The following is a 27,983-nucleotide window of genomic DNA, read 5'->3' as shown; positions in this document are numbered from 1 at the left end:
GGAAAGAACCATGGGAATACAAGAGAGTTCAACACAGCTATTGAGTCATATATTACATATTTAGAACCTGGCACTTTCAGTAATGCCAGCACCCTAGTACATGACTCCAAAAGAACTCGGAGCCTCCTCTAACAGCTTGGATAGCAAAACCACACCTACCCTCCACCAGACGATTGTCACTTGCAAGTTTAAAGTGCTACCACTCCTTTTCTCACTCAAAAGGGTGAAGTTAAGAATAAAACTCGACACACTCAGATTTCAAATCAAATCTTTATTTTCATTCAAGCCTCAGCTGACATCTTTAGGCAGAAAAAATACCACATCAGAAGTAGCTAGAAAGTACGCCTTATTTAACAACTAGAATGACTAAAGATTACACTTCAAGAATTTCAGTGATACAGAGATCCTTTGCTTTAGTCATGCCAATAGTGCCAAGTGAGGAATATACAGAGAATGAGATGGCTCAGTTAGTGCCCTCGCTAAGGCATTGTACAGTATAAACTGGTATTTGGTGGAGGGGACTGAAGCACAGACAACATTTATGCCACCATAATGGAAGCACCAGGACTGAGCAAATGTTTGATACAAGGAGCGGGGCGGGGAAGGAACCTTCACAATGGATCATTTAAACAGCAAAAGAACATTTACCAGGAAATACAAAAATACTTAAGAGGGAATGCTTAACACCCTCAGAAGCTGTGGTTCAAAGAAAGCCAAGAGAATGGAGTTCTTGTCTTCTTAAAGGCGCTACGATTGGCCTGACAGTATGTAAAATAAGTCTCAGAACTTCAGTTTTAAATGTCACTGAAAAGAGAGACAAGTATGGGCTCAACACATTTATTCACAAATAACTCTTATGAAGCAAGAATAAGAGGCTTGCTGATCTGCACCTTTTGCTCAGCCTGAAGACTTTGCATTATGGTAAGTAAATTCCTTTTTGTATGATGCATACTTCAAAGCATAGTAACATCTAAACAGTTTCAAACCAGCCTCCATATAATTTTAGCAAAGCAGAAGATTAAATGTTCTTTCACTTAACAGGCATGCAAATCAAACTACCAAATTACACAAGAGTTTATTGTAAGGGATTAAAGGACTATAAATTATTTAATCCGGGACAAGCCTATCATAAACATCTAAGACAGATAGGGGTAAAAAAGTTTGGGAAATCACTCCATCAGAATATTTTACCACGGGGTAATTTTTTTAGTATTCATGTCAAAATGTGGTGAATAGTTTTGCTTTTCAAGCTATGGCATCCCCTTTTTCAAGTACATTGAAGCAATCATATACTAAATTGAAACACTTATTGGCTATTTATAGAAATTGTTTCTTTCACAGCAAGCAAAGTCACTTACAGAATGCAGTGAATTTTTTTCAGTGCTTATTTCAGAAAGCTTCCATCTTACGATTGTACAGATTGAGGTAAACAACTGAAGCCTAGATGACCATTACGATAAGTAGATACTTATTTCCTAGGCTGTCAGAACTATCCAAGAGTTTCAAGATTAAAATGCTGCACAGGTTTTTTTATTATTATTATTTAAGTCCAGTAATACAAAAAAATAGCCACTGGGATGCTTGCCACATTTCTACCTATTCCAGTTGTGAGCTTTTTGTTTAATTGTTCCTTGGTGTAGCCAAACACTAGGACTCTATTCCCTTCTCTGAAAGGGGTCAAATGGTGTTTATGGTGGCAAAACCTCCTAGTCAAGTAAGTTGTGTTTAGTTAGAATTGCTACAGCCACAAAATAAATGCATTCAATAAGCATTTACTACCTCAGAAGCAACATACTTTTTAAAAAATTAAAGCACTCTTATTTGTAAAATCCCTAAGGCTGTTTTTCTCCTTACGTGCAAGGTGAAGTATACATATAATGGTTTAGAGAGGCATCAGCTTAGTGTGTGGAAGTATAACATCAATATATCGTTATACACGTGAGGGAGAGAAGCATCAGTGACATTTCAACATCAGTTGTTATCAATTTAAGCAAGATTTGGAGATCAGAGAGAAGTTTTTGTAGTGGGTACAAGATCCAAGAACTTAGATCATATACACAACACAATGAATTTGCATGTAAAGTTATGCAACAGCTACCATAATATCAGTTCACAGCAATTTCAAACACACAGGCCAATTCCTCCCAATAGCAATTCACACATTTAACATTAACTTGATCTTTTCAGAGCAAGCACATGTAAAGGATGTGCAAGAGTTAAAGAACAGCCAAGACAAGTAGTAAAAAACACTTTTTATTTATATGGAAAAGCTTCAAGTCAATTTTGTTAAAAGGTCAGAGATTATACTGCCCTTATGGGATAAAAAAGTCAGCTGTGAATAGAACAAAATTAGTTACATTTCTTTCTACAGAGTAGTGCAATTAGTTCACATTGCAATAAAATTAAGTATGCAACAGAATCAAAACCAAGTGTTTCTCCATAATCAGTATACTGAGAATTAGAGTGCAAAGTTTGTTTTAAGAAGTTTATCAGTTTATAGAGAATTCCTCTGGGGAGGAATAGTTCACTCATTTAATAGCAGTTGTATTTTTTTTTCAATACTGTGCAGAAAGTCTAAAGTGAGTTGACTTGCATGGTAAATAAAATATAGTCTATACAGTAAAAAAATACAAATTATACAATGAACTAACAAAGAATGAAATCCAAACACAGACTTACAGGACTGACATCTCAAAGACACACAGAATATCTCTCATGTAACACCTAGTTTTTCAGCAAAAATAATTTGGTTGCTCTACAACTGCATTATGGATCTTGTAGGCTGGAGACAGAGATGTCCACATATCTTTAAAAAACATAATAAATGTCTTTTGCAAAGCATACAAAAAGGATAAATACTCTCATCACAGTCTTCAGGTTAATTTTCGTAGTTATTTCCTTGTTCCAGAAACACACTTATATGGGTGAAAATCAAAAAGGGCTTCATGGTACACTGAAACAGTAAACTGTGCTCCATTTACTTCTAATTTTGAAAAAACCCTAGAATTTACAGTACTCTGGTATATATGAAAAAGTCTTCAAAGTTTACATTGCATATTTCTGTGTCCATTCTCTTGCATGTCTGTTGTATCTGTAAAAGAAAACAAAAGTGAAAACACACAAGCTTAGGATTCACAGTGTTGCCAACAAATTTATTCAAGGGCTTATTTAACAATCTTATTCGGTTATATGTTGCACCCATGCCCCCACTTGGGCAAAAGAGCAGGTGCTGAGCAGAAAGCAAAACAGTCTTGGACGATGCAAAGTCTTAACACCTAAGAGTAGCAGATGGTTTTGGTGCATTTTAATGGTTCTGCATTTTATAGATACAGTATTTTAAAGTGTGTTGATTACTGTTATGTCTTATTTATTATTTTCTATTTTGTGTTTTAATATTATTATTATTTGTATATCATCGTGAAGTCTTTGGAAGGAAGGGTGATTTGGAAATGCAGCTAATAATTAATGATTTTCCAAGGCAAGAGAACCCCATGATGCACACCTATTGCTTCCATTGTATAATATCATGGCTGTCTGCACACAATCAGTGTGCATTTGCATCTTTCCTGGTCTGTCAGTGCTTAGGATACAAGCTGAAAAGCTGTGTACAGATAAAGTCATGGACTGAACATGGTGATGTGGGATGTTATCCAACACTAGTGGAATTTAATGGGTATGACTAATTTAGATTCATTAATTTCAGTGGGTCTTCTCTGAGCTGGATTTAGTTGACTACAAGACATGAATTGCAACTGATTGGACAGTAACCTGATAATAGGCAGCACCACTATGCAAGATACAGACAGGGCTGCACAGAGATTACAACAAGGGATAATTCTGAAGTACAGACTTTGGAGTAGCAATCTGTAACCTTTACAATGCCTTCATATTGCTACACCTCAACATCTTTTCCCCTTTCTCAACCTTACAATTTAAGAGACAGGAGTTTACAAACTGAATTACAACAAATATTATCTAATACGTGGCAGGATTGTTGCCATCTTAATGAATCAAATGTATACACGAATTAGCCTAGTTACCTTCATTAGGCTGAGTACGATACTTACAGTCAGTCGAACAAGCACCTACAATAACAACCATCTCAATCTGCTCACAAACTAGGATGCCACACAGGTAAAGACAGTGAACCTCTTAGCTAGTCTAAATTAGCTTAAAGTCTAGCTCAGTGCAAGGGAAGTATGCTGAACCACAGAGTAAAGATTATATGACTGAACGCAAGGTCAGTTTGATGACACCCTAAAAAGTTCAATGAGGTTCTCTTCCAAACATTTGTAGGGACACAAAGGCGGGTGTCCAGAACTTTGCAAAGCAGTTTGTTATCTAGAAATTGGCTCACACATTAAAGCCAAGCTGGCAGATCAGTGAACTTTAGGATAAGTAATACATCAGAAAAAAGGAAGGAACAAGACTGACATGGTATACAAGTTAAATAATTCTACAGACTAACTGCTGCTTCAATCTGAGGAATGCAAATTTAAAATTTTCTACTTCTGTCCTTAGTGGCCGAAGTATGCAAGATGTCAAAATGGAACACTGTAAACATTCTGTAGTAGTACAATTGTTTGTAAGCTTTTTTTAAAAAAATCCGTTTTTATGCTATGCTAAAAAAAACCCTTATGGATGATATCCAACGTGAGTCCTATTCAAGAGTATACCCGCTGAAATCAATGCAGCTCCTCTGTTGCGTATCACCCTATCAGAGTAGTCAAATCCTAAGTGTGGTGAGAGGCAAAGAATATCAAAACCAACTGATTCAGATTTTTAAAATATATATCCATACTTACTTTTCCTTGTCTGACTTGTAGATTTGTGCAATATCTGGTACTAAAGGGTCATCTGGATTAGGATCACAAAGTAAAGAGCATATGGACAAAAGAACTATATTAAAAAGAAAAAAGATCAGTTAAAGAGTGTTTATGACATGAATGTGATAGTAAAGGTCAAGAGGTAGATGCAAAGTTTTTCTCCTTTATAGTAATGCAGATTTTCAAACTTTATTGAACGATATGTCTTCCAAAATAATAGATGATGTACATGGTCACACAGCCAAATCTGGGTATAAGATCCTGTGGAAAACTTTGAAGATCAAACACCTCTGTCTAGATAATGCCTTCCTTTAAACTAGATGCATTTTCAGCTATAAATCATAATCAGAAGCAGGGATGGTGGTGTTAAATTGGGCATAGTATTTCTCCAAATAGTTACCTTTAGATACAGTCAGAGCAGGTGACCACTGTGACCTCAGGATATCAAGACAAATACTCCCATTACTATTTATGTTTGGATGGTATATTTTTGTTGTGAATGCAATCTGCAACAGAAGAATGGTTACATATTTTTACAGAGTTCTAATCACACACACTGTCCTTTTCTTACTCTGTATTTTATTTCTCCATCTGACATCTCTAAAAGCCGAATACCTTGGCTTGATAACAAATAGTGGTACATTCTGTTACACAATCTGTTACGAATGCACAAGGAGTATTAGCTATAGCTGTTCCCTGGGTAAGATGATATAAAAAGTGCCTTATGGGCTATGTAGAACATGATGATCCAATTCATCTAGCAGCACCTAAATGCAAGCTCCACAGAAAACATACGACCACTTAAACAGATTTAAGCAGTAATTCCTATTTTAACTTTATATATGCAATTCTAGCAAAGTTAAGACTGTCAGAAATCAAGATTAGCAATGGGATAGCGCAAAGATGCATTAAAGCAATTTGCTTATTAAAGGACCAATAGTTTTAAAAAATGCATTTGAGGAAAATGGGGTTCGTTGGAAACGTACCAAGATCAATAATGTCAGAGAAGCTCTGCGCAGAGACCAATAGGTTTAGGTTTATTAAATTTATACATCACTTCCAACTAAAAAAAACCCCAAAGTGATTTACATCCAAAGTAAAATAAAATAGTAAAATCACAAGCATGGTTAGAAATGTGTTTTAACAGAACAATAGGCCAGATTGGTATTCTGCAAAAACCAAGTGTGCGCTTTGTACACTTCACAGAATATCCTGCATCATGGTTACTTTATCTTTTACCTTCCATGGTCAATAAGCTGTGTGCGGAAAGAGTTCCTGGAATAAATAACTCATTTTAAGAGTTTCATAAGGCTCTCGGCTAGGCCCTCTTTAATTCTCTCTTGCTTCAATAAGTTATCTATGCTATTCTATACTCATCCCTCCAATGTATTTAGCCTCCCCAAAACAACGAATACATCAAAACAGATGTCAAACCTTATTCCAAGAAGCACATGCTACATTTAATTTTCATTTATATTTGCGCATTACACTTAATTCTGAAAAGCACATATCACATTTAAAAGATTACCTTTGGTGGTTTGAATGGGTAGTCTGTTGGAAAATGTACTGTGAGAAAAAAGACTCCCCCTTGATATGCACTATCAGGCTGGAAAGCAAGCAAATTAACAAGGTAATGCTTTCATTCTTCACCAGTGTCTCCCTAGTACACTTTGCCCAAGTTCAAAGCCATAGTCCTCCTCTTCTTCAACAACAACAGACATAATCTGTGGCCGCCACACTCTATGCTACAGGAGCCCACACCATGCAGGGCATGATGCAAAAACTAAAATGTAGTATTAGGTCATCATGGATTTTTTGCAAATTCTGCTCATTATTTTTTTTAAAAAAGAAAGTGTTTGCAGGCTCAGATCTAGTGTGTATAGAAGCATAACCCAGAAGAGGTTTCAAAGTATATTCTGCAGAAATCCCCCCACCTGAGAAAAACAAGTTAATGAAGTTCAAAAGGCAGAGCATTGAACACAAAGAAACTGAAGAATACCACAATGTGATGCAAATTTGAGGGGCAGATTTAAAGTATTTTTCCCCACTTCCTTTTTATCAGGGGGATGCAGCTCAAATTACTGAAGAATATACTATATACTATGTGTGTGTGTGTGTGTGTGTGTGAGAGAGAGAGAGAGAGAGAGAGAGAGAGAGATGAACGCAATGGCCGTATCACTTTTAACCATAGAGAAACAAGTGTATCACTTAAAAAAACAACTCCTCAGTATGTTCTTTTTAGGCCACTCCTTCTCTGCACACCTTAGACCACACACAAATTTCTGACTATATGCATCTTTTTAACTTGAGGTTTTTAAAAGCAAATAGGAACAACAGCCCATTTTATTATGAAGGCACGTACCAGAAAGTATATATTAATTAGCAAATTAGGTTTTGAAAACATGCCTATGTAATTCCTATCCAGATATGGCTCTATTTGTTCATATTTGACCTATCATGATATCAATACTATTTTTGTGTTGAAGATAATACAATAAAATGCAAGCTTAATCAAAATGAACTGTAACCAAGCTGAAACTTGAAATAGAAAGGTTATAATGATTAGAAATATACTGTACTTCTTGCTACAAAGGAATATAAAAAAGGGCAAATTAATTATTTCTATAAGCCATAATTATAAACCTTGCTATTAAAATGTAACCAATGTTATGATACTATGGGATTATGTACTCTATTCTGTACCCTACTCATTAATTTTTACCCCCCTAATTGTCTTATATGCATTTTGATTGCAAATGGCTCTGTTGTCAATACAAATACGAGTGGGGCTAGAAGATAATCATTTTTGAAGCAGTCTCATTTATATAGACTTTTGCTTTCAGATTTCTGCATATAACTTGCACTCATATCATAGATATTTCTCCAAAACAGAAGGTGTTCAAAAGTTTGAAATAGGAAAGACCTTTCAATTTTATCAAAAGCTTTTCAGTGCTGAAAAATAACAGAGCTGTTTCTTGCTCAGCAATAGAAATAAAATCTATAATATGTGGTTATATGTATTCCATAACTAAAATAACCTTTCATCAGTCTGATTTTATAAATTCATTTTTATGCATAATTTCTGCATGCCTTATGCTTTACTAAAATAACACTTGTCTGAAGGCAGCTGCTGGACTGGGAAAGTAGTACATTTACGTAAAACAATGTATGACTTCATAGTACAGGAATGTGAATTAGGGAATTCTGAAATAGGGATTACTCTGCCACAGCTGGATATAAACCTAGTGGTAGATTGATCACAAATAAAAACACCAGTGGTCCTTAAACCCATCTTTGTTAGCTCACTTGTTATTTCACATAGCTCTCCACTACCATAGGTCTCTGCAATCCCATCTGTTGGTCCTATTTATTACAGTCTTTGGACTTATCTCTATATGAAAAACATGATTCAGGCTTTAAAAGCAAACAGTACCTTGGCTCAGAGTTCTTGAATGGCTTAATCTCCAGCCCAGCTCTGGAGTTTATTTTTTAATTCCCTATGTTGGCCAACGTGTATAAAGTGTGATAGTGTCTCTCTCGTTGTCTATAAAGTACATCTCTGGTCCACAAATAATCACAGTCTATTTCCTCCTCACATATGATTCTACGATCTAGAAAACATTGACATCTATTGTCTAGAATACAGAAATCCATTAAAGCTTGTTACAGAAGAGGAAGCAGAAGATCAGTTATGTATAAATTGCATACTTACAGGTCCCATAATTGTTGCTTGCCAATGGAACACTGAAAAACACAAAATATTATTCACCTTATTAAGTGTTTAAGCATAACAAAATAGGCAAAAGTATCTTGCCATCAACTATAAAGATCTTACAGTCATCTCCAACAGGTCCTGCTGAACAGTGTGCAGGTGGGTCACGTTGCAGATCACTTAGCTCCTACAGGAAACATGAAAACATTTGCAATGTTACTTAAACAAACCCAAGATTAATTATCCAAATGTGGATCCTCTTTAGGTTTGATCAAGTGCTCCCACAATTTACAACAAAAAGGAAAGAAAAATTTCAATGAAGACAGAGTTTTCCAAATACAATGACAACCAATTCAGCATTAAGCGCTACAATTAAATTAGGCAGCTGATCACCATACTTTACGCATATAATTTACACTTCATTTCCATTAACATGTTATTCAACAAGAAAGTATGCATTCTATGCATTCCACAATATTTTAGTTCTTAAATGGGAAAAACCTGATGTAGGACTTGAAACTCAAGTTGACCACAATATTGTAGCTTGATCTAGTCTGTGACTTGCAAACAGGAACACACAATGCATTGTTATTAAAGCATTTTTATTCTGCTATTTAGCCAAAAAGATTCCCAGAATGGCTTGCAATAAATGGTGCCAAATGCCAGACAGAAAGATCCCTCCTCTCCATCCTCCATGTGCTGTTCTGGGGGTTCCTTCTCTGTGTGTAATCTTTCATTCCATTCCAAGGCCCAAACAATAACCTCCATTTCTTTTCCACAAGATGAATTTCCCCTTTCAAACTTCTGCTTAATTACGATTTACCAAATGAAGCTTGAAACACTGTGGTTCAGCTCTCTCCTCACTACCCGTGTCTTTTGAGGTCTAATGTGGGTGCCCTTCTAACTACCATCAGTACCAGGCACCATGATCAATGATTGCCCAGCAACATCTGGAGGGCATCACACTGATGAGCCCTGGTCTAGCGCAAACATGGGGAACCTCAGGCCCAGAAGCCAAATGCAAACCTCCAGGCACCTATATCTGAGCACACACCCAGGCCACATCTCCCTCTGGCCCTCCATTGCACCCTCAGGTACTTTTCCCTGGTTGAAAAGTCCTTTAACTGCATCTTGCTAGCCTAGATAAAGAAGTGTGGTTTTGTGTGTGTGTGTGCATGTGTGTGTGCGCGTGCGTGCGTGCTTGCATGTATGTGTGCGCATCTGCAGAAACCTCCAGTTTTTGCACAGCTCAAATGTAGCCTACTGTATGAAGGATAGGCTACAAGAGTCAAATTAACTGCTCTGCTCACTTTTGCTTCCACAAGGAATTCAGTGTTTGGATTTTTAAGATTCCTCACCCCAACCTAGTTAGGGCCATTGGCAAATGTCTGCCTTCATAGATATTCAAAAGAGCACCAATCAGGTTTTTGTGTTCTCAGTGGAATATAGGGAAGAGGCAGATGCTTGAGTACATTTAGCCTCATCACTTTAGGTTTTTAAGTTCTCAAAGTTACTTGCTGATCACTTAGATGGGCAATTTTCAATTAGATGAATTCTCTGCACATCATTTTTGAAGGTGCCATTCACAGGGATGTTGCAGCTGACTTCAAGTCTCCAGAATACTGCTCTGGACATTTTACTCACCCACTGCAAACCTAAGTTTAATGAGTTAACTGGTGGCATGCAAAATAGTTGGGTTTGGATATGTGGTTCACCAACCAGCGGTTGATGAGCAGCAGGAAGGTGAGCAAACATAACACCATGCCATCCAGGGGTTCATCCTTATTGGTACAAAATAGATTTCCAGCTATGCTTGAGGAAAAATCACAGTTCAGGATTATTCACATGAACATTTCTTCTGGGAATATTCATTTGAGCAGAGCATATAGAAGGCATGGATGGGAGTGGTAACTCAGTATCCTGGAGCTGTTTGCATTGGCCTCACTGGCATATGTAGGACTCACATGGGACTCTGCTGAATAACTAATGGTATAATGTGGAAGATGCAGGATTTGGAGCAGAGAACCCCATAGGCGTGGGAGCTTTTTGTAGCATTGCTTGCACAGGTATTGAGCACCAGCAGGTGAAAAGAATCTTGCCACCCCGAATAATTGAGATGTTTCTGGGCTTCAACCAAGTACAGCAAGTTTTTAGAGAAGTGAACAATTTTAGGGATGTTTGGTTTCATCTGAAGCTGAAAACTGTAAAGATGTCTTCCTCTGCCTCGAGTTCTGCTGCTTTGTTTAAGAGCTTGCTGGCTTCAATGTTCATGACTCATGGTGCTTGGAAATCTGACGCTTGTGGATCCTCTCTCGAACTGGTAATATCTGGCTTTGCACATATAACTTGTTCTCCCCTCTCAGTGAAACCTGAGCCACTTAGATTAAAAAGGGAACTGCACTTCCAAAAGATTTTGCCATTGGTTTATTCGGACAAGTGTACACTTGAATGACCTCACTGGACTGGCATGCAACTCGTTTCTCTGAATAAAATTAGTTGCAAGTAGATAGGTGAGAGCTCTTTTCTGAAGGTCAAGGAAATTATTATGTGAGAGTAACACGCTGGCTACTATATTCAGATAACAGAGCCAATAGTTTCCCCAAGATTGTTTGGAGTAGGGCAAACTGGTGTTTTTCTGTCTGCCATTTGGAAAAACAGGATTCTTCAAAATAATTTAGATAAGTATGAGAGAAGTGCAAATTTTGTCAGGCTTATACATGTCCTGCTCACCTATGGTAATTAAGCATCATTCCCAGGTGACCAAATAGGGAAGCTTTTACAAACTGGGTATGATATAGCCGAAGCTGAGTACTTTATTTTCTTTTATTCCAGTGATAGTCTCCAGTTTAAATCATCAGAAATACTTAACTTTCGTTCACTGTAATTGCTGAATGTGCCTTGATAGCAAATGTACTGCCTTTTGAACTAAAGCTGACTAGAAGGGGAGGAAGGGAGAATTAGGGGGTTGGGAAACCTTTAAAATAGTTTAAATAACTATTCACTAATGTTGCTGGCGATGACAGCGCTGTTATCTTTTGTAATTATAGAACTGCCTGAAACTCAGTCTTGATACTGTTTGTTACAAATTATGCTCATCTTCTAAACTCTAGTCATGACTTTTGGTTCCAAATTTAGCACTGCCTTTCAGGCAAGAAAGGCTTTAACTACTGGCGGTACAGCTCTTTAAATGGGTTCTGTTAATTAAAAAAATAATTCCCAGCTGCTGCCATATTGGGACATAGCAAAGAGGAAACTAGTTTGAATCAAGGTGAGTACAGAGACAATAAATAAAAACTGATGGATCGTATCATTTTCCATTTAACATTACGAACAGTAAATTTGAAAAAAGGGTTTGTTAAACATTGGCATTTGACAAGGTGCCCCATGATATTCTTGTAAAGAAGCTGGTAAAATGCGGTCTTGACTATGCTACCACTCAGTGGATTTGTAACTGGCTGACTGACCGAACCCAAAGGGTGCTCATCAATGGCTCCTCTTCATCCTGGAGAAGAGTGACTAGTGGGGTGCCACAGGGTTCTGTCTTGGGCCGGGTCTTATTCAACATCTTTATCAATGACTTGGATGATAGACTCAAGGGCATCCTGATCAAATTTGCAGATGACACCAAACTGGGAGGGGTGGCTAACACCCCAGAGGACAGGATCACACTTCAAAACGACCTTGACAGATTAGAGAACTGGGCCAAAACAAACAAGATGAATTTTAACAGGGAGAAATGTAAAGTATTGCACTTGGGCAAAAAAAAATGAGAGGCACAAATACAAGATGGGTGACACCTGGCTTGAGAGCAGTACATGTGAAAAGGATCTAGGAGTCTTGGTTGACCACAAACTTGACATGAGCCAACAGTGTGACGCGGCAGCTAAAAAAGCCAATGCAATTCTGGGCTGCATCAATAGGAGTATAGCATCTAGATCAAGGGAAGTAATAGTGCCACTGTATTCTGCTCTGGTCAGACCTCACCTGGAGTACTGTGTCCAGTTCTGGGCACCACAGTTCAAGAAGGACACTGACAAACTGGAACGTGTCCAGAGGAGGGCAACCAAAATGGTCAAAGGCCTGGAAACGATGCCTTATGAGGAACGGCTAAGGGAGCTGGGCATGTTTAGCCTGGAGAAGAGGAGGCTAAGGGGTGATATGATAGCCATGTTCAAATATATAAAAGGATGTCACATAGAGGAGGGAGAAAGGTTGTTTTCTGCTGCTCCAGAGAAGCGGACACGGAGCAATGGATCCAAACTACAAGAAAGAAGATTCCACCTAAACATTAGGAAGAACTTCCTGACAGTAAGAGTTGTTCGTCAGTGGAATTTGCTGCCAAGGAGTGTGGTGGAGTCTCCTTCTTTGGAGGTCTTTAAGCAGAGGCTTGACAACCATATGTCAGGAGTGCTCTGATGGTGTTTCCTGCTTGGCAGGGGGTTGGACTCGATGGCCCTTGTGGTCTCTTCCAACTCTATGATTCTATGAAACATTTTTGTTGTGGCCCTTTTCAGAAGAGCAGGTACATAAAGCTTGCACCAAGTAACAACAAAACTATTTTTTAGCCTAACAGACAAAAGGTGGTATCCTACTAAGTTCTACTTAAAGTAGGCTTGTAGACTTTAGTTGTGCATAAACCATTGATTTCAGTGGGCCTCCTCTGAGTAGGATACCACACAGATTGTAGGAAAATGTAATGCTAAACAGCGAAGATCACTGCTAGGAGAAATTGCTCCTTTTTAGAATTATAGAAAAGTAGTGCTCATTCATAATGGTACACGAACTTGAAAACAAGACTATACACAAAGGCAACTGGCCAATTCTAATCGGAACCTGAATAAGCTCATAATTTTTTTCTGCATTGGGCTTCACAGTTAATATACACTCAGAAGCGCCTTTCAGCCGAGGACTGATTTGTACATCGAAATTAACCATTTATTTTTGAGTAGCCGATGGGCATGAACAATTTGTAATGGATTTTGAGAATCAAAATGCCTATTCAAGGAAATAGCTCCTGTGATGTTTCATGAGCTTAGAGATGTGAGCGGAAAGGAGGCAGCTAGCAGAGTTAGGGAGAGGCGCAGAGTCTGCCAGCAGGCTCCCTACAGAAGCAGCTGGTTCCAAGAGGCTATTGTTCGGGGAGGATAAGGCCTTGTTGAGGCTTTCTACCACCTGCCTGAGTGCCTGCAGCTGCTCAGGGCAGCCCCCAAACCATCACACCTTGCACTGGTGCAGGCTGCCCTGAAGGGGTGATACCAAAGTACTTTCCCCCCTCTTTGGGTTGCATCTTTAGGATATGTTGAGGACAAGGGTTCACCCTCTTTTAATCGTTTTATAGGTTTTATGTGCTGTATTTGTCTTCTCCTCTGGGGGGTTGTCATGTTCCCTCCTTAAGGCCAGATGGTACTTGCCCCTTTTCCAGGGAATCATTCATCACTCCCTAAGACCCACCCAACCAACTCTCTATGGTTAGCTTTAAGAAGCCAAGGCAGGCAAAGCTCAAGGGGGCAGGCGGTTAGTTGAACTTCTTCAAGCAGCTTGCTCAGATCCTCAGGCTGCAATAATCCAAGCTGATCCAGTACAAATGGAAGAGACAAGGCTCTGGATGCCTTGATTAGACGTGCTCTAACTGTGGCACTCAAAACTATCCAAAGATCTGAGCCATCTTGTCCCTTAAGCGCCCTGCAAAGTTGCCCAGGAACCTTTCCAGATTGTAGCCACGGAAGACGGTTTTGTATGACGAGAGCTGTCTTGTGTCACCCATGCTACATCTAGGGAAAGCTGCTGGGAGTTGTCATCAGATTTTGAATGAAATGCCAACAATATGCAGATGACGCTCAGCTCTGTCTCTGTGTTCCACCTGAAGCGGGAGAGGTGGTTGATAAACTGTATATGGGACAATAAACTGAAGTGGAATCCTGAGAAGACCGAAGTGTTGTGTGTCCCAAGTTCTCACGTCCGGGAGGTGGGGAGACAGCCTATTCTGGCCAGGCCTGCACTCCCCCTGGAGTGCAGCATCGCAAATACTCCTGAATTCAACACTGCCAATGGATGCTCAGGTAATCTTGATGGCTAGGAGTCCTTTTTTTGAACTCCAACCAGATCGCCAGTTACAGCTCCTTTCGGAGAGGAATGACTTGCTTACTGTACTCCATGCTCAGGTATCTTTCAGATTGAACTACTGTAATGCACTCTCTCTGTGGCCGTTCCTTGAAGAAGACTCAGAAACTTCAACTGGTCCAAAATGCAGGAGCCAGATTTAGGTATCACATAAGCCCTGTTTTAAAACAGCTGTGTTGGCTGCCAGTTTGTTTCTGGGCCAAATTCAAAATGCTCACATTGTTTAAAGCCCTAAATTTAGGCCCCAAATGGAGGAAAGACCACGTTCTTCCCTACAAACACTCTCTGGTGTTAAGATCAGCAGACGAAGGCCTCTTTGTAGTTCAAGCCCCCTCAGAAGCATTGTCTAGGACAGTGTTTCCCAACCTTGTGCCTCCAGCTGTTTTTGAACTACAACTCCCATCATCCCTGACTAGCAAGACCAGTGGCAAGGGATGATGGGAATTGTAGTCCAAAAACAGCTGGAGGCACAAGGTTGGGAAACACTGGTCTAGGACTAGGTCATATGCCTCCCTCTCCACTGAGGTGCATCTGACAACTCCAGTATAAAGCTTTCTGCAAATGCTGAAGACACACCTCTTTCCCCTGGTCTTTGACTCCTCAGATGTATATTGTTGGAACCCACCCTATTTTTGTGACTTTAAGTTGTTTAAATTGTTGAAACCTGCCTTGGCACCTAAGCACAACTTTGGATTCAACCTCATAATCAAACCAATGAACTGAGATCAGCACTGATACAGTATCCTGGATCTTAAGAAGACAAACTCTACATTCCATTCTATTGGTCGTATGATCTGTTTATGCCAACTAACCAACGGGTTTTCTAAACTGGATATTCAGTTTTTCCAAGGTTTCAGGTGCTCTTGCAAAACGGTCACTAGGGGATTCACTGGGAAATTGTGGCCTAACGCTGCAAAGTGGTACTTGTTTATTTTTCTTTATCATGACTCCTGTTTCAATTATGCTTTCAAAGCCATTGAGTGGTTCACAATGAAGAAATAAGCCACATTGAAAAGATGTTCTCTGCTTAACGAATCACCAGGTAATTTTGTTATATACTTTCATAGAAGAGCACTGGTGGGATCTTCTTATGCTTTCACAGACGGAGGATGAGTTTGTCTAGTTTCATAATGCTTGAGAGTCTGTTTTTTTAAAAGGATGACACAGCAGCTGATTTAGATGACTTATCCTGAGTAGGATCATTCTTGCAAAAATAGAGTGTGTTCTGGTCCTTGCCTGCTTCTAACCACTCACAATATGAAAAACAGTATTTAAAAATTGTTCTAGGTCTATACCTATCACTTCTTTGCTCCCTTCCCCATATTAAAGCTGTCTTCTTGACCCACATTTGAATCCAAACTGGATGCTTTCTTTGGAGGAAATGGTGTAACACTTTCAGCTGAATTCTCATCACCAAGGGCTTCAGTTTCTATCTCCCCATGCACACACTTTTGATAAAAAACGACAGCAGTGGTGTTTGTTTTGTCACCATGTTAGTGCTGCTACTTGTGCTTGGGTTAGGTATAATTCCTGCTCAGAATCCTCTTATCTGACACTGGAGTCGGTCTGTCTGACACAAGCAAGGAGCCCTCTCTGCACTGCCCTGAAAACAAGTAATGGCTATTTTGCTCCTACAAGCTGAAGTGATGGTCATCACCTTGGATGGCTTTAAAAGAGAATTAGACAAATTCATGGAGGATGAGGCTATCAATCTCCATGTTGTACAGAATGCCTCTGAATGCCAGTTGTTGGGAATCACAAGCAGGGAGAGTGATCCTGCACTTAGGTGCTGCTTAGGGGCTTCCCATAGGCATCTGACTGGCAACCATGAGAAAAGGCTAATAGACTAGATTGGCCTTTGGCCATATCAAGCTGGGTTCTTCTTATGTCATCATCTGTGTTATCTGCAAACCTCAAAACCTATGCCAAAGTTTTGTGCTGGTTTTGTGTCACAAGGATGGGATTTTGTGTTGCAAATGCCATACACAGTGGTGGGTCCTAAGAAAGAAAATCAGGACTATTTCACACCTAAGAATCAAATGCATTTCCCTATAATAAGTGACTTCCAGCATGAATAATTATTTGCAAATATACTTTCCAGAAATGTTTCATGGATTCAAATATTCCCCCATAATCCTGATAAGAATAGCTAGAATGAAATTTTTTAAGAATTCTTTTTGAGTAAAATTTGAGCTATGAGCAAATTAATTCCTTTCTTCTTTCCAGCAGAAAGGAAATAACTCCTTATGGCCAAAGCATCACCTCTGCTGTAGCATTTTCAACAACAGAAGTTGTAATAGAAATGTGAATGTGAACTGCCCACCGAGACCTAGACAGTGGTTCTGCAGATGAGCTGTGTGAATGATTCACTGAGTTGCCAACCACAAATAGAGCCTGCAGAGTTTAAAATTAGCACCCTAATAACCTCTCCAAAGTTGCCAGAGGTTTACTGAACAACTTGGCACTTCAGTACAGTTGAGAAAACACAACAGCGCTTTTTCAATTTACACCACAAAAATACTTCCAGTGTACCCAAGGTAGGGAGATGGGATTGAGAACATATATGGTACTGCCGGGCTGCAAATTGTTAAGACAGATTCTGCTTCAATAATGTTATAGTTCCTTCCTTTTAAACCATTTTCCTTGCCACCCCCCAAACCTCCAATGTAGATTCAACACATCAAATTCCCAGCCACTGGACACTCGTGAACAAACTACACCCCCCTCTCTGACCAGATACAGACCTATGGAAAATATTACTTGAGGGATGTTATAGAAAAGCTTAATGTTGTTATTAAACGGCATGAACAATTCATCCATGTGTAAGAATGATGCCTGGAATCCATGGGATGTACCCTTTTCACACACTTTTCCAGTGTATTTTGGTGTATTTAATGTGTAGCTTATATTTTAAGAACAGCCACAAGCAGGGGGGAAGCAGGACTGGGTCATGCAGAGACAGGGTTCAATGCTCCCCTCTGACATGCCCCTTAAGCTGCTATTAACTTCAGGAGGAAAGCTACCATTGGTGGCAGTGGAAAGCATTACTTCCATGGCTAACAGCATCTTGGGCAGGCAAGAGATTTTTCAATCAAATCACAGTGTGTGTGTAGTTAAACCAGTAATTCCTGCAGTTCCGATTGTGACTAGGGACCCTAGGGATGTTATCATAGGAAAACACACACTTGTTCAATGTATTTAACATCAAATCTTCTTTGGCCCTCAAGATTCTGCAATAGCGACATCACTAATAGTTTATTTAACTCGGCAAGCAGTAGGCTTCCATGAAGACCTGCATTCTAAAATCAATTAAGCTAGCTGGTCTAAATCCAAGATCCTGGTTTCACACACTCTTTACCTATGTTACACAGCAAGGAGAAACCAGTCTAGAATACAACTGCCAGAAGCACGTTAAGTTAGAGAACATTAGCCTTGCTGGGCCTCCCAATCTGGATGTCGTATGGCATCCGGCATGGGCAAGGTAAAAGCCACAGCTGGAAAGCACCAACTGAGAGTTTAAAACTGCACTCTTGATTGTTCCTTTGTAAGCTTGACTTCCATTGGGCATTGTTTAAATTTGGTGCCAAATGCAAGCTGTGCTGCTTTCAGTCTGCATTGGTTCCACGCAGATGCTTCCAATTTATAGTCACAACAAGTCCCATCATTCCTGACTCATGGCCATGCTTGCAGAGGCTGATGGGAGTTGGGAGTCCAACCTCTGTAGGCCATCATGCTAATTACAATACCCTGCTCTATCTAGTGCATTCATTTGCTGACAAGTCTACTTCATTTCCTCATTTCCTCTGTGTATCTGAAGAAGTGTGCATGCACACGAAAGCTCATACCAAGAACTAACTTAGTTGGTCTTTAAGGTGCTACTGGAAGGAATTTTTTTTGTTTCATTTCCTCAAGTCAGTCACCAGCTGCCAGTTGCACAGGGTCCTTTCAAATTATCAACACACCTTCTCTCACATATTAGCTCACTCTTCTAAATAATGACTTTCTTGAATACACCATATATCACTAGGTGGATCAAATTAGTATTAAAGCTGTGCTTTTAGGACAGAAAACCTGTTTCTGGAAAAGGACCTCATACAGGGCAATCTGAGATAGAAACCTATAATACAATTTTTGAAAGTATTCTGACAATACTCATTAAACATAAAAAATTACTATAATGCAATCTCACACAAAACACAATATGAAAGATTAACGTTCAGCATAACTTTGCAGCTTTACCTCTCAGCAGGCACTTCACGTTAAGACGTGTACATTAGTAGAAATATTAATCTCAGCAGGGACTTGAGCTCCATGTACTCTATAATGCCCCCAGCTACTTTTAAAATACAGAACTCCTCCAAGATTAATTGTTTTTATAACTCTGAGATGGAACATGTTGAGCAGAGTTGCATATACATTTTCAGTAACAAGTGCCAGAGGGCAGCTGCTAATCTGCAGAGGTTTGGTGAATAACCATAATATGCATTGTGTTTTTTTTAAATGAAGCAGATGCCAAACCGCACTTGTTAGTCATGTTCAGCTGTTTTACATATTACTCAAAATCGTTCACTTCCAGCATATATTTTTTTACCACGGCTTGAAAAACTTCTTGATATTTGAACTTTTTGAGTTGCCTTTCTTACCCTCTGATTATGAGATCCTTTAGCATTATGTTTTTCAGTTCAGTCTCCATGACTAGGAGCTGTTTATTTGGCAGTTGTGTTACACCAGAATTCTACAAATGTTTCCCCATAGAACGTAAAAACAAATTGTGAATGGACATCTCTTTAACAGTGAGACATTCGAGGAGCCACAGTTATACTTTAAAATTGTATGTCACTGTTCCTCCAAGGAACCCAGGAGAGTATATAAATAGTTATCTAATTTTACCCTCACCACACCTTGTTGGTGCCTAAGGCTGCCTAGTGAACAGCTGAGCAAAGATTTGAACCTGGCTCTCCTCAGTCCAAATCCAATACACTGTACGTGACATCTCAACTGGCTACATCTCCCTGCTACATCTCTTCCCTTCTTAATTAAAAATATTTACAACCAACACTGGTGTAAGTCATTATTTAACTTGGTTCCAGTAATTTCACAAGATGGAATTTGGAACTATTAGATTCTGTGCTTGTTAAACACTTCAATCCAGACTTAACATGAATCTATACATTTTTTCCAGCCACCTTGTTTTTAAAAGCCATGTGTTTTATTTAGAAACCCAAGTATTATCCTGACTTGTATACAATCATTCAAAGTCATTTTGTTTGGCTATATAATTCACACAACTTACATGTTTGCTTATCGTACGCTGCCCTTGCAAATGTGGCCCATACTTTGACAACCACGGTGCTCAGTTTCTCTTAAGCCTCTTGTTAAAAAGGAACTTTCTGCACGTACAATTTGATGGTGAGGCCAACTGGCTTGGCCAATGCCTTTCTGACAGTGCACCCTAAAACATGGTTCTGGTATCCTCTGCACTGCAGAAGAGGTCCTATACCTTTCACATTGGCATTCCTCATCAGATAGGGAAAGGCTTCGTGGAAGATAGAAAGCACTAGTAAAGACAAATGTATTTCTATTAAACTTACCACAAATTCCTTATGATGGCTGCCTTTAAGGCAGCAGATAGAGAACAGCAGCCTGCTTTGTTGGTTATCAAGCAGATATTCCAAACCCTCCTGAACCCTTATCCTTATGGCTGTGCTGAGACACCTCCCACTTTCAGAAATCCCACCACTTCATTTTAAGTTGACAGGCACCTTAACATGGAACATACCTTCAGATATAAATCATTCCCCACATGCTTTTAGGAATTCACTGCCAGATTACTCTTTGGTATTGCTCCCCTTCCCATCCCTTGTAAAAGTGTGTTTTAATTTGTCATTAGTTTATGTAGGCACAGAGGGTACCGAGTGCATTTTGTTTTGCAAAGCTTCTCAAGCACCAGCTGACAGCTGGGTGGAGGGTGAAGTGCGCTAATTATTATATTACTTCCAGCTCTAGAACATAACCATAGTTAAGCATTGGAGGCTGAACACAAGCCGCATTTGCCATTTATGATAGCAGCATGTCAGCCTTACTGCATAACGTCATCTACAATTAGTAGGGATCCTTGTGTTGCCTTGTAAGATTCTGTCCCGGAAAGTGTAAAATTCCGTAACCCTGAAGGGCAGCTGCATCGACAATAGCTCTCCAAATGTCTCTCCCCCCCCCCCCCATTTTACAACCTTTGTCTAAATCACTGCTCTTTTACAGCCAGATTTACTGCATTCCTCATTAGTATTTTATCACTTGGGAGTCTGGCTTGCAGTCATTTGCCCTGCCTGTTTAGGAGGGCTTTGGGGGTGAGAAAAGAATGGAAGTCAAGATGACGCTTAGCAACAGTGTTTTCAGAGTAGGTTCTTCTGTTACCTGGAGCCAGTGAATCACCGAGCCTTCCTCTACTGCTTAGGTAAATGTCTGGTCCTGGTCCACAGGTGAGAAGCTTACCCTGCAACAACCTGCCCATGTCATAGTCAGTCCTTCTGAAAGTGGGCCAGACCTTGAAAAAGAAGATCTGCAACATGGGACTTCTCACCTTACACCATGGTGAATAAAGGAGAAGTGCTGCAGCAGCTCCCTCACCACTGGAGATGCTGGCTGATGAGAGGCAGAAAGGGGCCCATTTTTGGACCTGATGATGTCATCCACTATCTATGCCAGTCATCTCCCTCCCTGCTTTAGCAGGACACTTATTTATTTAACATTGCTGACACTGCGGTAGCTGCCATGGTCTTACAAGCAACAGAGTGAACAGCAATGATTTGCCCCGCCATTTGTCATTCAAGCTGCAGACTGTGCAAGATTTTTATATTATCCATCTTGTTTATTTCAGCACTAAAGAAGCTAGCCGGTGGTTCCTTTGCTGTACTGAAGAACACCATTCAGAATATGCTTGTTCTTCACAGACCACCACATTTTCTTACCATCTAGCTATGTCATGGGGAGATAACTGAAAAGCTTTCAAACTGAAACTTAACTACTATAGTCAAAACAAAAAAAAATCCTTCCAGTAGCACCTTAAAGATCAACTAAGTTAGTTCTTGGTATGAGCTTTCGTGTGCATGCACACTTCTGTGTGCATGCACATGAAAGCTCATACCAAGAACTAACTTAGTTGGTCTTTAAGGTGCTACTGGAAGGAATTTTTTTTGTTTTGACTATGGCAGACCAACACGGCTACCTATCTGTAACTTAACTACTATAGTTCTGGTCACACAATGCAGTGAAGTTCTGCATGCAATTGGGGGGGCAAGCAAGGCACACAATGGTAGTTTTGCTGAAGCTTCCTCTTCAGGTACCTGCACTACTCAAAAAGCAACCTTGTCTTAAGCTACAATGGTATTCATTATTATTTTGACTATGCTATTAGCACACACGGTGCCTTAGAGAGCAACATAGGCAAAAATTGATATGCACCCACCCCAAAGAAGAATACAACTAGAAAAACAGAGGGACAAGAGGATGAGCAGGAATAGATGCTTACCAAAGAATGTGGGTGATGCATATTCAAAACAGAAATTGAACTTTAAATATATATTAATTTAAAAGAGTTTCCTCTTCAGCAGAGAGGGCATTTCAAAGAAAGCTTCCAAAATCTTACTCTATTCTGGTATTTTCAAGGACAACTAAAGAAGCACAAGGAACTACTCACACTTCCCAGACCACAGTTTAAGAACCAATACATTAACCAAACTCTGTAATCTAGCTTAATAGCGTAAAAGGCATAGGGCCAACAGCGAAGCAGCTTAAAAGATGCAACTTTTAATACAAATCCATTTAAATATATGCTTGTAAGATTCCTACTCTACTTTTCCACTACGAAAAGGCCTCAGGGCTATTTACAACCAACATTACAATAAAAACATGTCAAATATCAAAATGCAGCATACTATTTTACAAAACCCTTTATATTATAGTAAAAAAATATTGCTTTTAATTAAAAGCTTGGGTAGCTAAGATAGTCTTGCAACACAGTTCTATGCATAGTACTCAGAAGTAAGTCCCAATTACACTTACCCTGAGGGTGTGTAAAAAATGACAGCCATAGCCTATCACTGAAATTATAATGGAGAGTTCCAGCCACATATAGTTTGCTTCTTGTCACTGACCAGGTAGTAGGATTGAAGTTTGACTGATCAAGTGTCACCAGTTATTGGTCAAATACAAATCTATCAGAAGTGTAACAAGAGAAACTATATTACAATGACAAAGACTTCTGTCTCGGGCCCTAAAGTTCAGCTGACCAAGATAGGAAAAGTACTGAGAATACAACAGAAGAGAATACTACAGACCAATCATGAATAATCTTAAGATACTGACTAAAACTATCCAGGCTCATTCCGGAATACAGGGAAGCAAAGGGTGGTGTTTGCCTCCCTCGTCATGAACATTTCAAATCCAGCATAGGGTAGAAATACTATTCCTTTGTTGATCAGATGCCTTGGAATAAGAGCTACTGCATCTGTGCCAGACACACATGATGGATGCCCCTCAGTCCAGTGTTGGTTGGTACTTACCTTGGCTGGACTGTGGGTCTTTAAAGTGTACCACTAATCTCTTAAGACGGGACACGGGTGGCGCTGTGGGCAAAACCTCAGTGCCTAGGACTTGCTGATTGTAAGGTCGGTGGTTCGAATCCCCGCGGCGGGGTGAGCTCCCGTTGTTCGGTCCCAGCTCCTGCCCACCTAGCAGTTTGAAAGCACCCCTAAGTGCAAGTAGATAAATAGGTACCGCTTTCTAGCGGGAAGGTAAACGGCGTTTCCGTGTGCGGCACTGGTGCTGGCTCGCCAGTTGCAGCTTCGTCACGCTGGCCACGTGACCCGGAAGTGTCTTCGGACAACACCGGCTCCTGGCCTCTTAAGTGAGATGGGCGCACAACCCTAGAGTCGGTCACGACTGGCCCGTACGGGCAGGGGTACCTTTACCTTTAATCTCTTAAGGGAGAGTCTGAAAGGCAACGAGGCTAGTAGACACAGCACCCCTCAATATAGGTGAACTGCAGAAATCATACCAGCATCCAAAATTTACTCTTAAATTGTGGTTGTGCAGAACCACGTAGTTCTGCTCATCCCTTGTTAAAATGTGCAACTGAATTAAAAATACATATTTCACTCTCTATGCCAGTGGTTCAAAACTTTTCTCCCATGGACTGCTTGAAAATTGTTGAAGGTCTTGGTGGACCACTTAATTTTTTCCTGTCTATCATAGCAATTGTAGTGCATTGTGCTAGATATTGTTGTACAAGTTTAAACTGTATTTTTACAGACATGCTGCAGACCACCTGAATGAAGCTCGTCTGCAGACCACAGTTTGGGAACTCCTGCTCTATGCATTAAGAACATCTGCAAGGGAATATTTCCTATACTCAAAGTGCCTTTGAAGCAAGCCCCGATTTCAGTGGGGCTTACTTCCAAGTAAATGTAGTTAAGATTGCAGCCTTGGCACATTTGTAAAATACCCTAAGCAGTAAGCTGCTCCCAGGACAACAAAGTAAAGCTGAAGAGTTATAAGAACAGCCCTGCTGGATCGAGCCAAGCCCTATCCTGTTCCCCACAGTGGCCACAGTTTCCCACAGTAGAAGCCTGTAGGATGCCCACAAAAAGGGCAAAAGGCCTCTCCCACTGTTGTTCCCCAGCAACTCTTATTCAGAGGCCTATTACATCTGATCCTAGAAACAGCATATAGCCTTCATAACTAGGTGCCATTGATAGCTGTCAAAAGAGATTAGAGATAAACGTTTGGCTATCTACGTTGGTGGTCATCAGCACATCTTATGGCAGTGAATTCCATAAATTAGCTATGCAATGTATGACAAAGTACTTTTTCCTGTCCTAGATCTCCTGTCAAAGAGAATCTCCCAAAAGTCAACTGACTGCGTCTGTTGCAATGAGACATCACCTTGGGTAGACCATGAGTCAGACATGTCAATTCTTCTTGCACGTTGAACATAATTTCAGAAATGGTGTTAAGTAGTTCCCCCTTATCTACATTCACAAAGAAACTGTGTTAAGTGACACCAATTACTGATAGCTGTAACATCTATAGAGCTTGCCTCCTTTTTGGCAAACCTTCATTTCTCAGTCCTCCACCTTCCCTAGCTTTTCACTATTAACATTCACTTGACGAGGACAACATTTGAATATCCCTTTCTTTTTTTAGACTATTAGCAAGTACTGAAGCATATCATTCATGTGGAAAACAAGTTAGAAACAAGAAATCCTCCCTCCATAAATGGCAATAGCAGCAATGATGACTACCAAGGGAAAAGGTAGAACACAGGGACATTTCAAAGCAAATGGACAACAGAATGCTCTTTCAGTGAGGCAGGTTCTAGACCCCTAATATTGGGGGGCAGAGGTGGAGCAACCTGTGGTCCTCCAGATTATGTTAGACTCCCAACTCTCATCACTCCCAGCCAGTATGGGAACTGTCATCTGTCCCCATCCATTTTAGGGGAATACACAAAATTACACCCTGTTATCCCAAGCCACAAGTCTCTCTCTGCCCTCATTACATCAACCAGAAAGCATTGCCAGAACGGTATCCATGTGCACTCCCAATTGCTACTAAGGATTAGTGTTTCAACAAACCTACAAGCTAAATGGTAGAGCAGGAGCCCACCCACTTAACACATTTTTAATTAATGTGTGGATTGTGTCACTATATGGTCTACTCACTAGGTGGCACTGAACTTAGTTATGTTTGGGTGAAATCTGGAGCTTCTTGTTGTTTTGGAGACAATTGAGTTCTTATCTAGTTTCCTCACTGGTGTGAGTCCTCCAAACCTTCCAGGACAATTGGCTTGAATGTGAACTAGTTAGGTTTAAATATCATACTGTTCTAGCTGTATGCTAACTACTGCATCAATACTTATTCCTGCCTTGTAATGGAAGAAGTCCAGAACATGGCTGGAAGAACTCGCACTGAACTCCCCTTGCCAGCATTGGCCCAATTTCCCAAATGCTGACCATGGTGTGGGGAGAAGCTGCAGAATGAACTCACACTATCACAGCAACACACAAAAATCTATCCCATGCCTGTGGAGCAACATAATGACGTCTCAGTATGCATTTCCCCAAGCATTCTTTTGCACCCGTTTCCACACTTGGCAGCCTGGAATAAGACAATTCACTAAGACCTTACTTCTTGTTCCTGGGCTACATTAATTCAGATTGCTGGTGGATCGGGAGCCTCTGTATGTGCAAATGCTCTCCTGGGGATTTATTATTTGTTGAATTTATATCTCACCTTTCCACTGACTGGTGGCACAAGGCGGCTGATTATGACCATAACATAAACGCCAATGCAAAGAGCAATCCTGGATGCTAAACCATTTCGATGGCCTAACTAGATACGATAACCCTTGTTTTCCTGTTCTGATGTGATGCGTGTGCGTTGTGTGCGGAGGGTGTGTAATAAAATAAGCACACGCTGTACCCCTCTGCCTCCCATCCGAAGTGGTACAGTCCAGGAAAAAAGGCTGCTATACCATTGTATTGGTACAAACGCGAATATATAAGGCTTGCCTATTGGGGGGCCCGGCCTGTCAGCTTAACGAAGGATTTTTCAGTGACCCCCAAGCGCTTGCTAAACCATTGCAGAAACAAGACGGGGCCCTTACGGCTTCCCTGAAGGTGTCCGTGAAAATATACATGCCATCTTCTATAAAGCAAAAAAAAAAAGGGGGCGGAGGGTGGTCTCAACCGAGGGCCCCCCCCACCCTTAAGCCCCTCCATATAGGCCCACATTCCCCCCACAGCCATCACTCCCCCCCCTCCTGCGGCCCCTCGCGAGACCTGCGCATCCCCTCAGCCCCAAAGCGCGCTCCTCGCCTGTCTATTACTAACCCCCCGAGGCCCGGGCGGCTCGAAGCTCACCCAGTTCCCAACGGACGGCGAGCAGCCCAGCCCAGCCCGGCCCGGCCCACTCGGGTGCTCTCACCTTCTGTATCCGTTTCAGCGCCATGGGGAGCCGGGGATGCGGGCGGGCCGGTCTGGGGAAGCTGCGAGAGGGGGGAAGAGAGAGGAGGAGGAGGAGGCGGCGACGGCGTTGGCTGCTCCAGGAGGGGGCCGGGCTCTCACGGGGCGTGTTAAGGCCGAGGCCGAGGTGCCTCTCCGCTCCCAATCGAAGGGTCTTTTGTTTCCGCTTCTACTAATAGACTTCCACGCCCCGCCCACCGCCTCCTGACGCCCCCGCGCTGCATTCTGGGGCGTGTAGTTCCAGAGGCGCCCCAGCGGCTGCGGCGCGGCGACCCCCGCGGTTCTGCTCCGGGGAGGTGGGTGATGATGGCAGGACCCGGAATTGGTCGGGAGCAGCCCCCCACGCGGCAAAATACTGGGTTGGGGATGACTTTAAAGGTTAAGAGCATTAGGGCTGACTTGCCGCTACATGGCATCATAGGCATCCCTCCTCAGCAAAATATGATTTGAAGCTCCATAAGTAATTATTGCAGATATTCCGAGAAGAGGTAGGCCAGCAGGGAAACACGGTGGAAGCCATTAGATGGGGCTTGAATTTTATTGTGCATCATGAGAGAAACCAGCAGCTGGTAAAGAGCAAGGCACAATTCTTTTGGTCTAAAAAAAAAAAAAACAGAGGCCTCAGAGACAAAGAGAGCTGTGTGATACTTTTATTTAAAAGTTGATGCTGGCTTAGAAAATAGTTTGTTTGACGCTGTGCAAGTTACTCAGTTGTCTTGAAGCAAGCAGTACAGTGAGTGGAAATGCACCTATGGGTTCTGAAATTGCACCCTTGAATCTCTGAAAGCAATATTTACCTATTTTTACTGCTAGACTTTCTATACATTTAAATAGCTGCCTAATAATCAACAGTATTGCATGGCAGACAGACAATCAACATCTCCATTAAGCAGCCTTTCCCATCCTGGTACTATCCAGATGTTTTGGACTTGATAACTCATCAGCACCAGCCAGCATAGCTTGATGGTGAGGGATGATGGGATTAGTAATCCAAAAATCTGGAAGATACAAGGCTGAGGAAGTCTGCTATGGAATTTCTGTCTGCCATATATCTGTAAAGCAGAACCTTTTACAAGAAAGAGGTAGCAGGGCTACTTGGAACAAAATAATAAATATGAGATTTCATTCTGAATATATGCAAATTGCCGGTAAAGGTAAAGGGACCCCTGACCATTAGGTTCAGTCGTGACCGACTCTGGGGTTGTGGCGCTCATCTCGCTTTACTGGCCGAGGGAGCCGGCGTACAGCTGGTCATGTGGCCAGCATGACTAAGCCGCTTCTGGCAAACCAGAGTAGCGCACA

General features: G+C 40.9%; 1 protein-coding gene across 2 annotated transcripts; it reads right to left on the bottom strand.

Moving 5' to 3' along the window:
• Positions 1-256: 256 nt before the first annotated feature.
• On the bottom strand, positions 257-26,870 carry UBE2D1 (ubiquitin conjugating enzyme E2 D1). Of its 2 annotated transcripts, XM_081913060.1 has the most exons (7): positions 26,644-26,868; positions 8,662-8,725; positions 8,539-8,570; positions 6,355-6,432; positions 5,227-5,332; positions 4,806-4,899; positions 257-3,091 (listed from the first exon to the last, which is right to left on the bottom strand). In XM_081913060.1, exons 1-7 carry the CDS (start codon positions 26,665-26,667, stop codon positions 3,046-3,048), a joined length of 444 nt encoding a protein of 147 aa, XP_081769186.1. In that variant the 5' UTR covers positions 26,668-26,868; the 3' UTR covers positions 257-3,045. The 2 variants fall into 2 exon arrangements, with proteins under 2 accessions (XP_081769186.1, XP_081769187.1); XM_081913061.1 differs by lacking the exon at positions 8,662-8,725 and having other exon boundaries at positions 26,644-26,870.
• Positions 26,871-27,983: the final 1,113 nt, after the last annotated feature.

This window comes from Podarcis melisellensis, assembly GCF_964234715.1.
Source record: "Podarcis melisellensis genome assembly, chromosome: 5".
NCBI classification, from domain to species: Eukaryota; Metazoa; Chordata; class Lepidosauria; order Squamata; family Lacertidae; genus Podarcis; species Podarcis melisellensis.
This window is presented reverse-complemented; position numbering and strand designations above follow the sequence as displayed.

Bases quoted from the DNA above. Each gene is read 5' to 3' on its own strand.
- UBE2D1 (XM_081913060.1), bottom strand. From the start codon at position 26,667: ATGGCGCTGAAACGGATACAGAAG. The intron at 8,726-26,643 runs GTGAGAGCACCC...TGTTTCCTGTAG, and splicing joins CGCTGAAACGGATACAGAAG to GAGCTAAGTGATCTGCAACG. The intron at 6,433-8,538 runs GTAAGTATGCAA...CTTGCTTTCCAG, and splicing joins AAGCAACAATTATGGGACCT to CCTGATAGTGCATATCAAGG.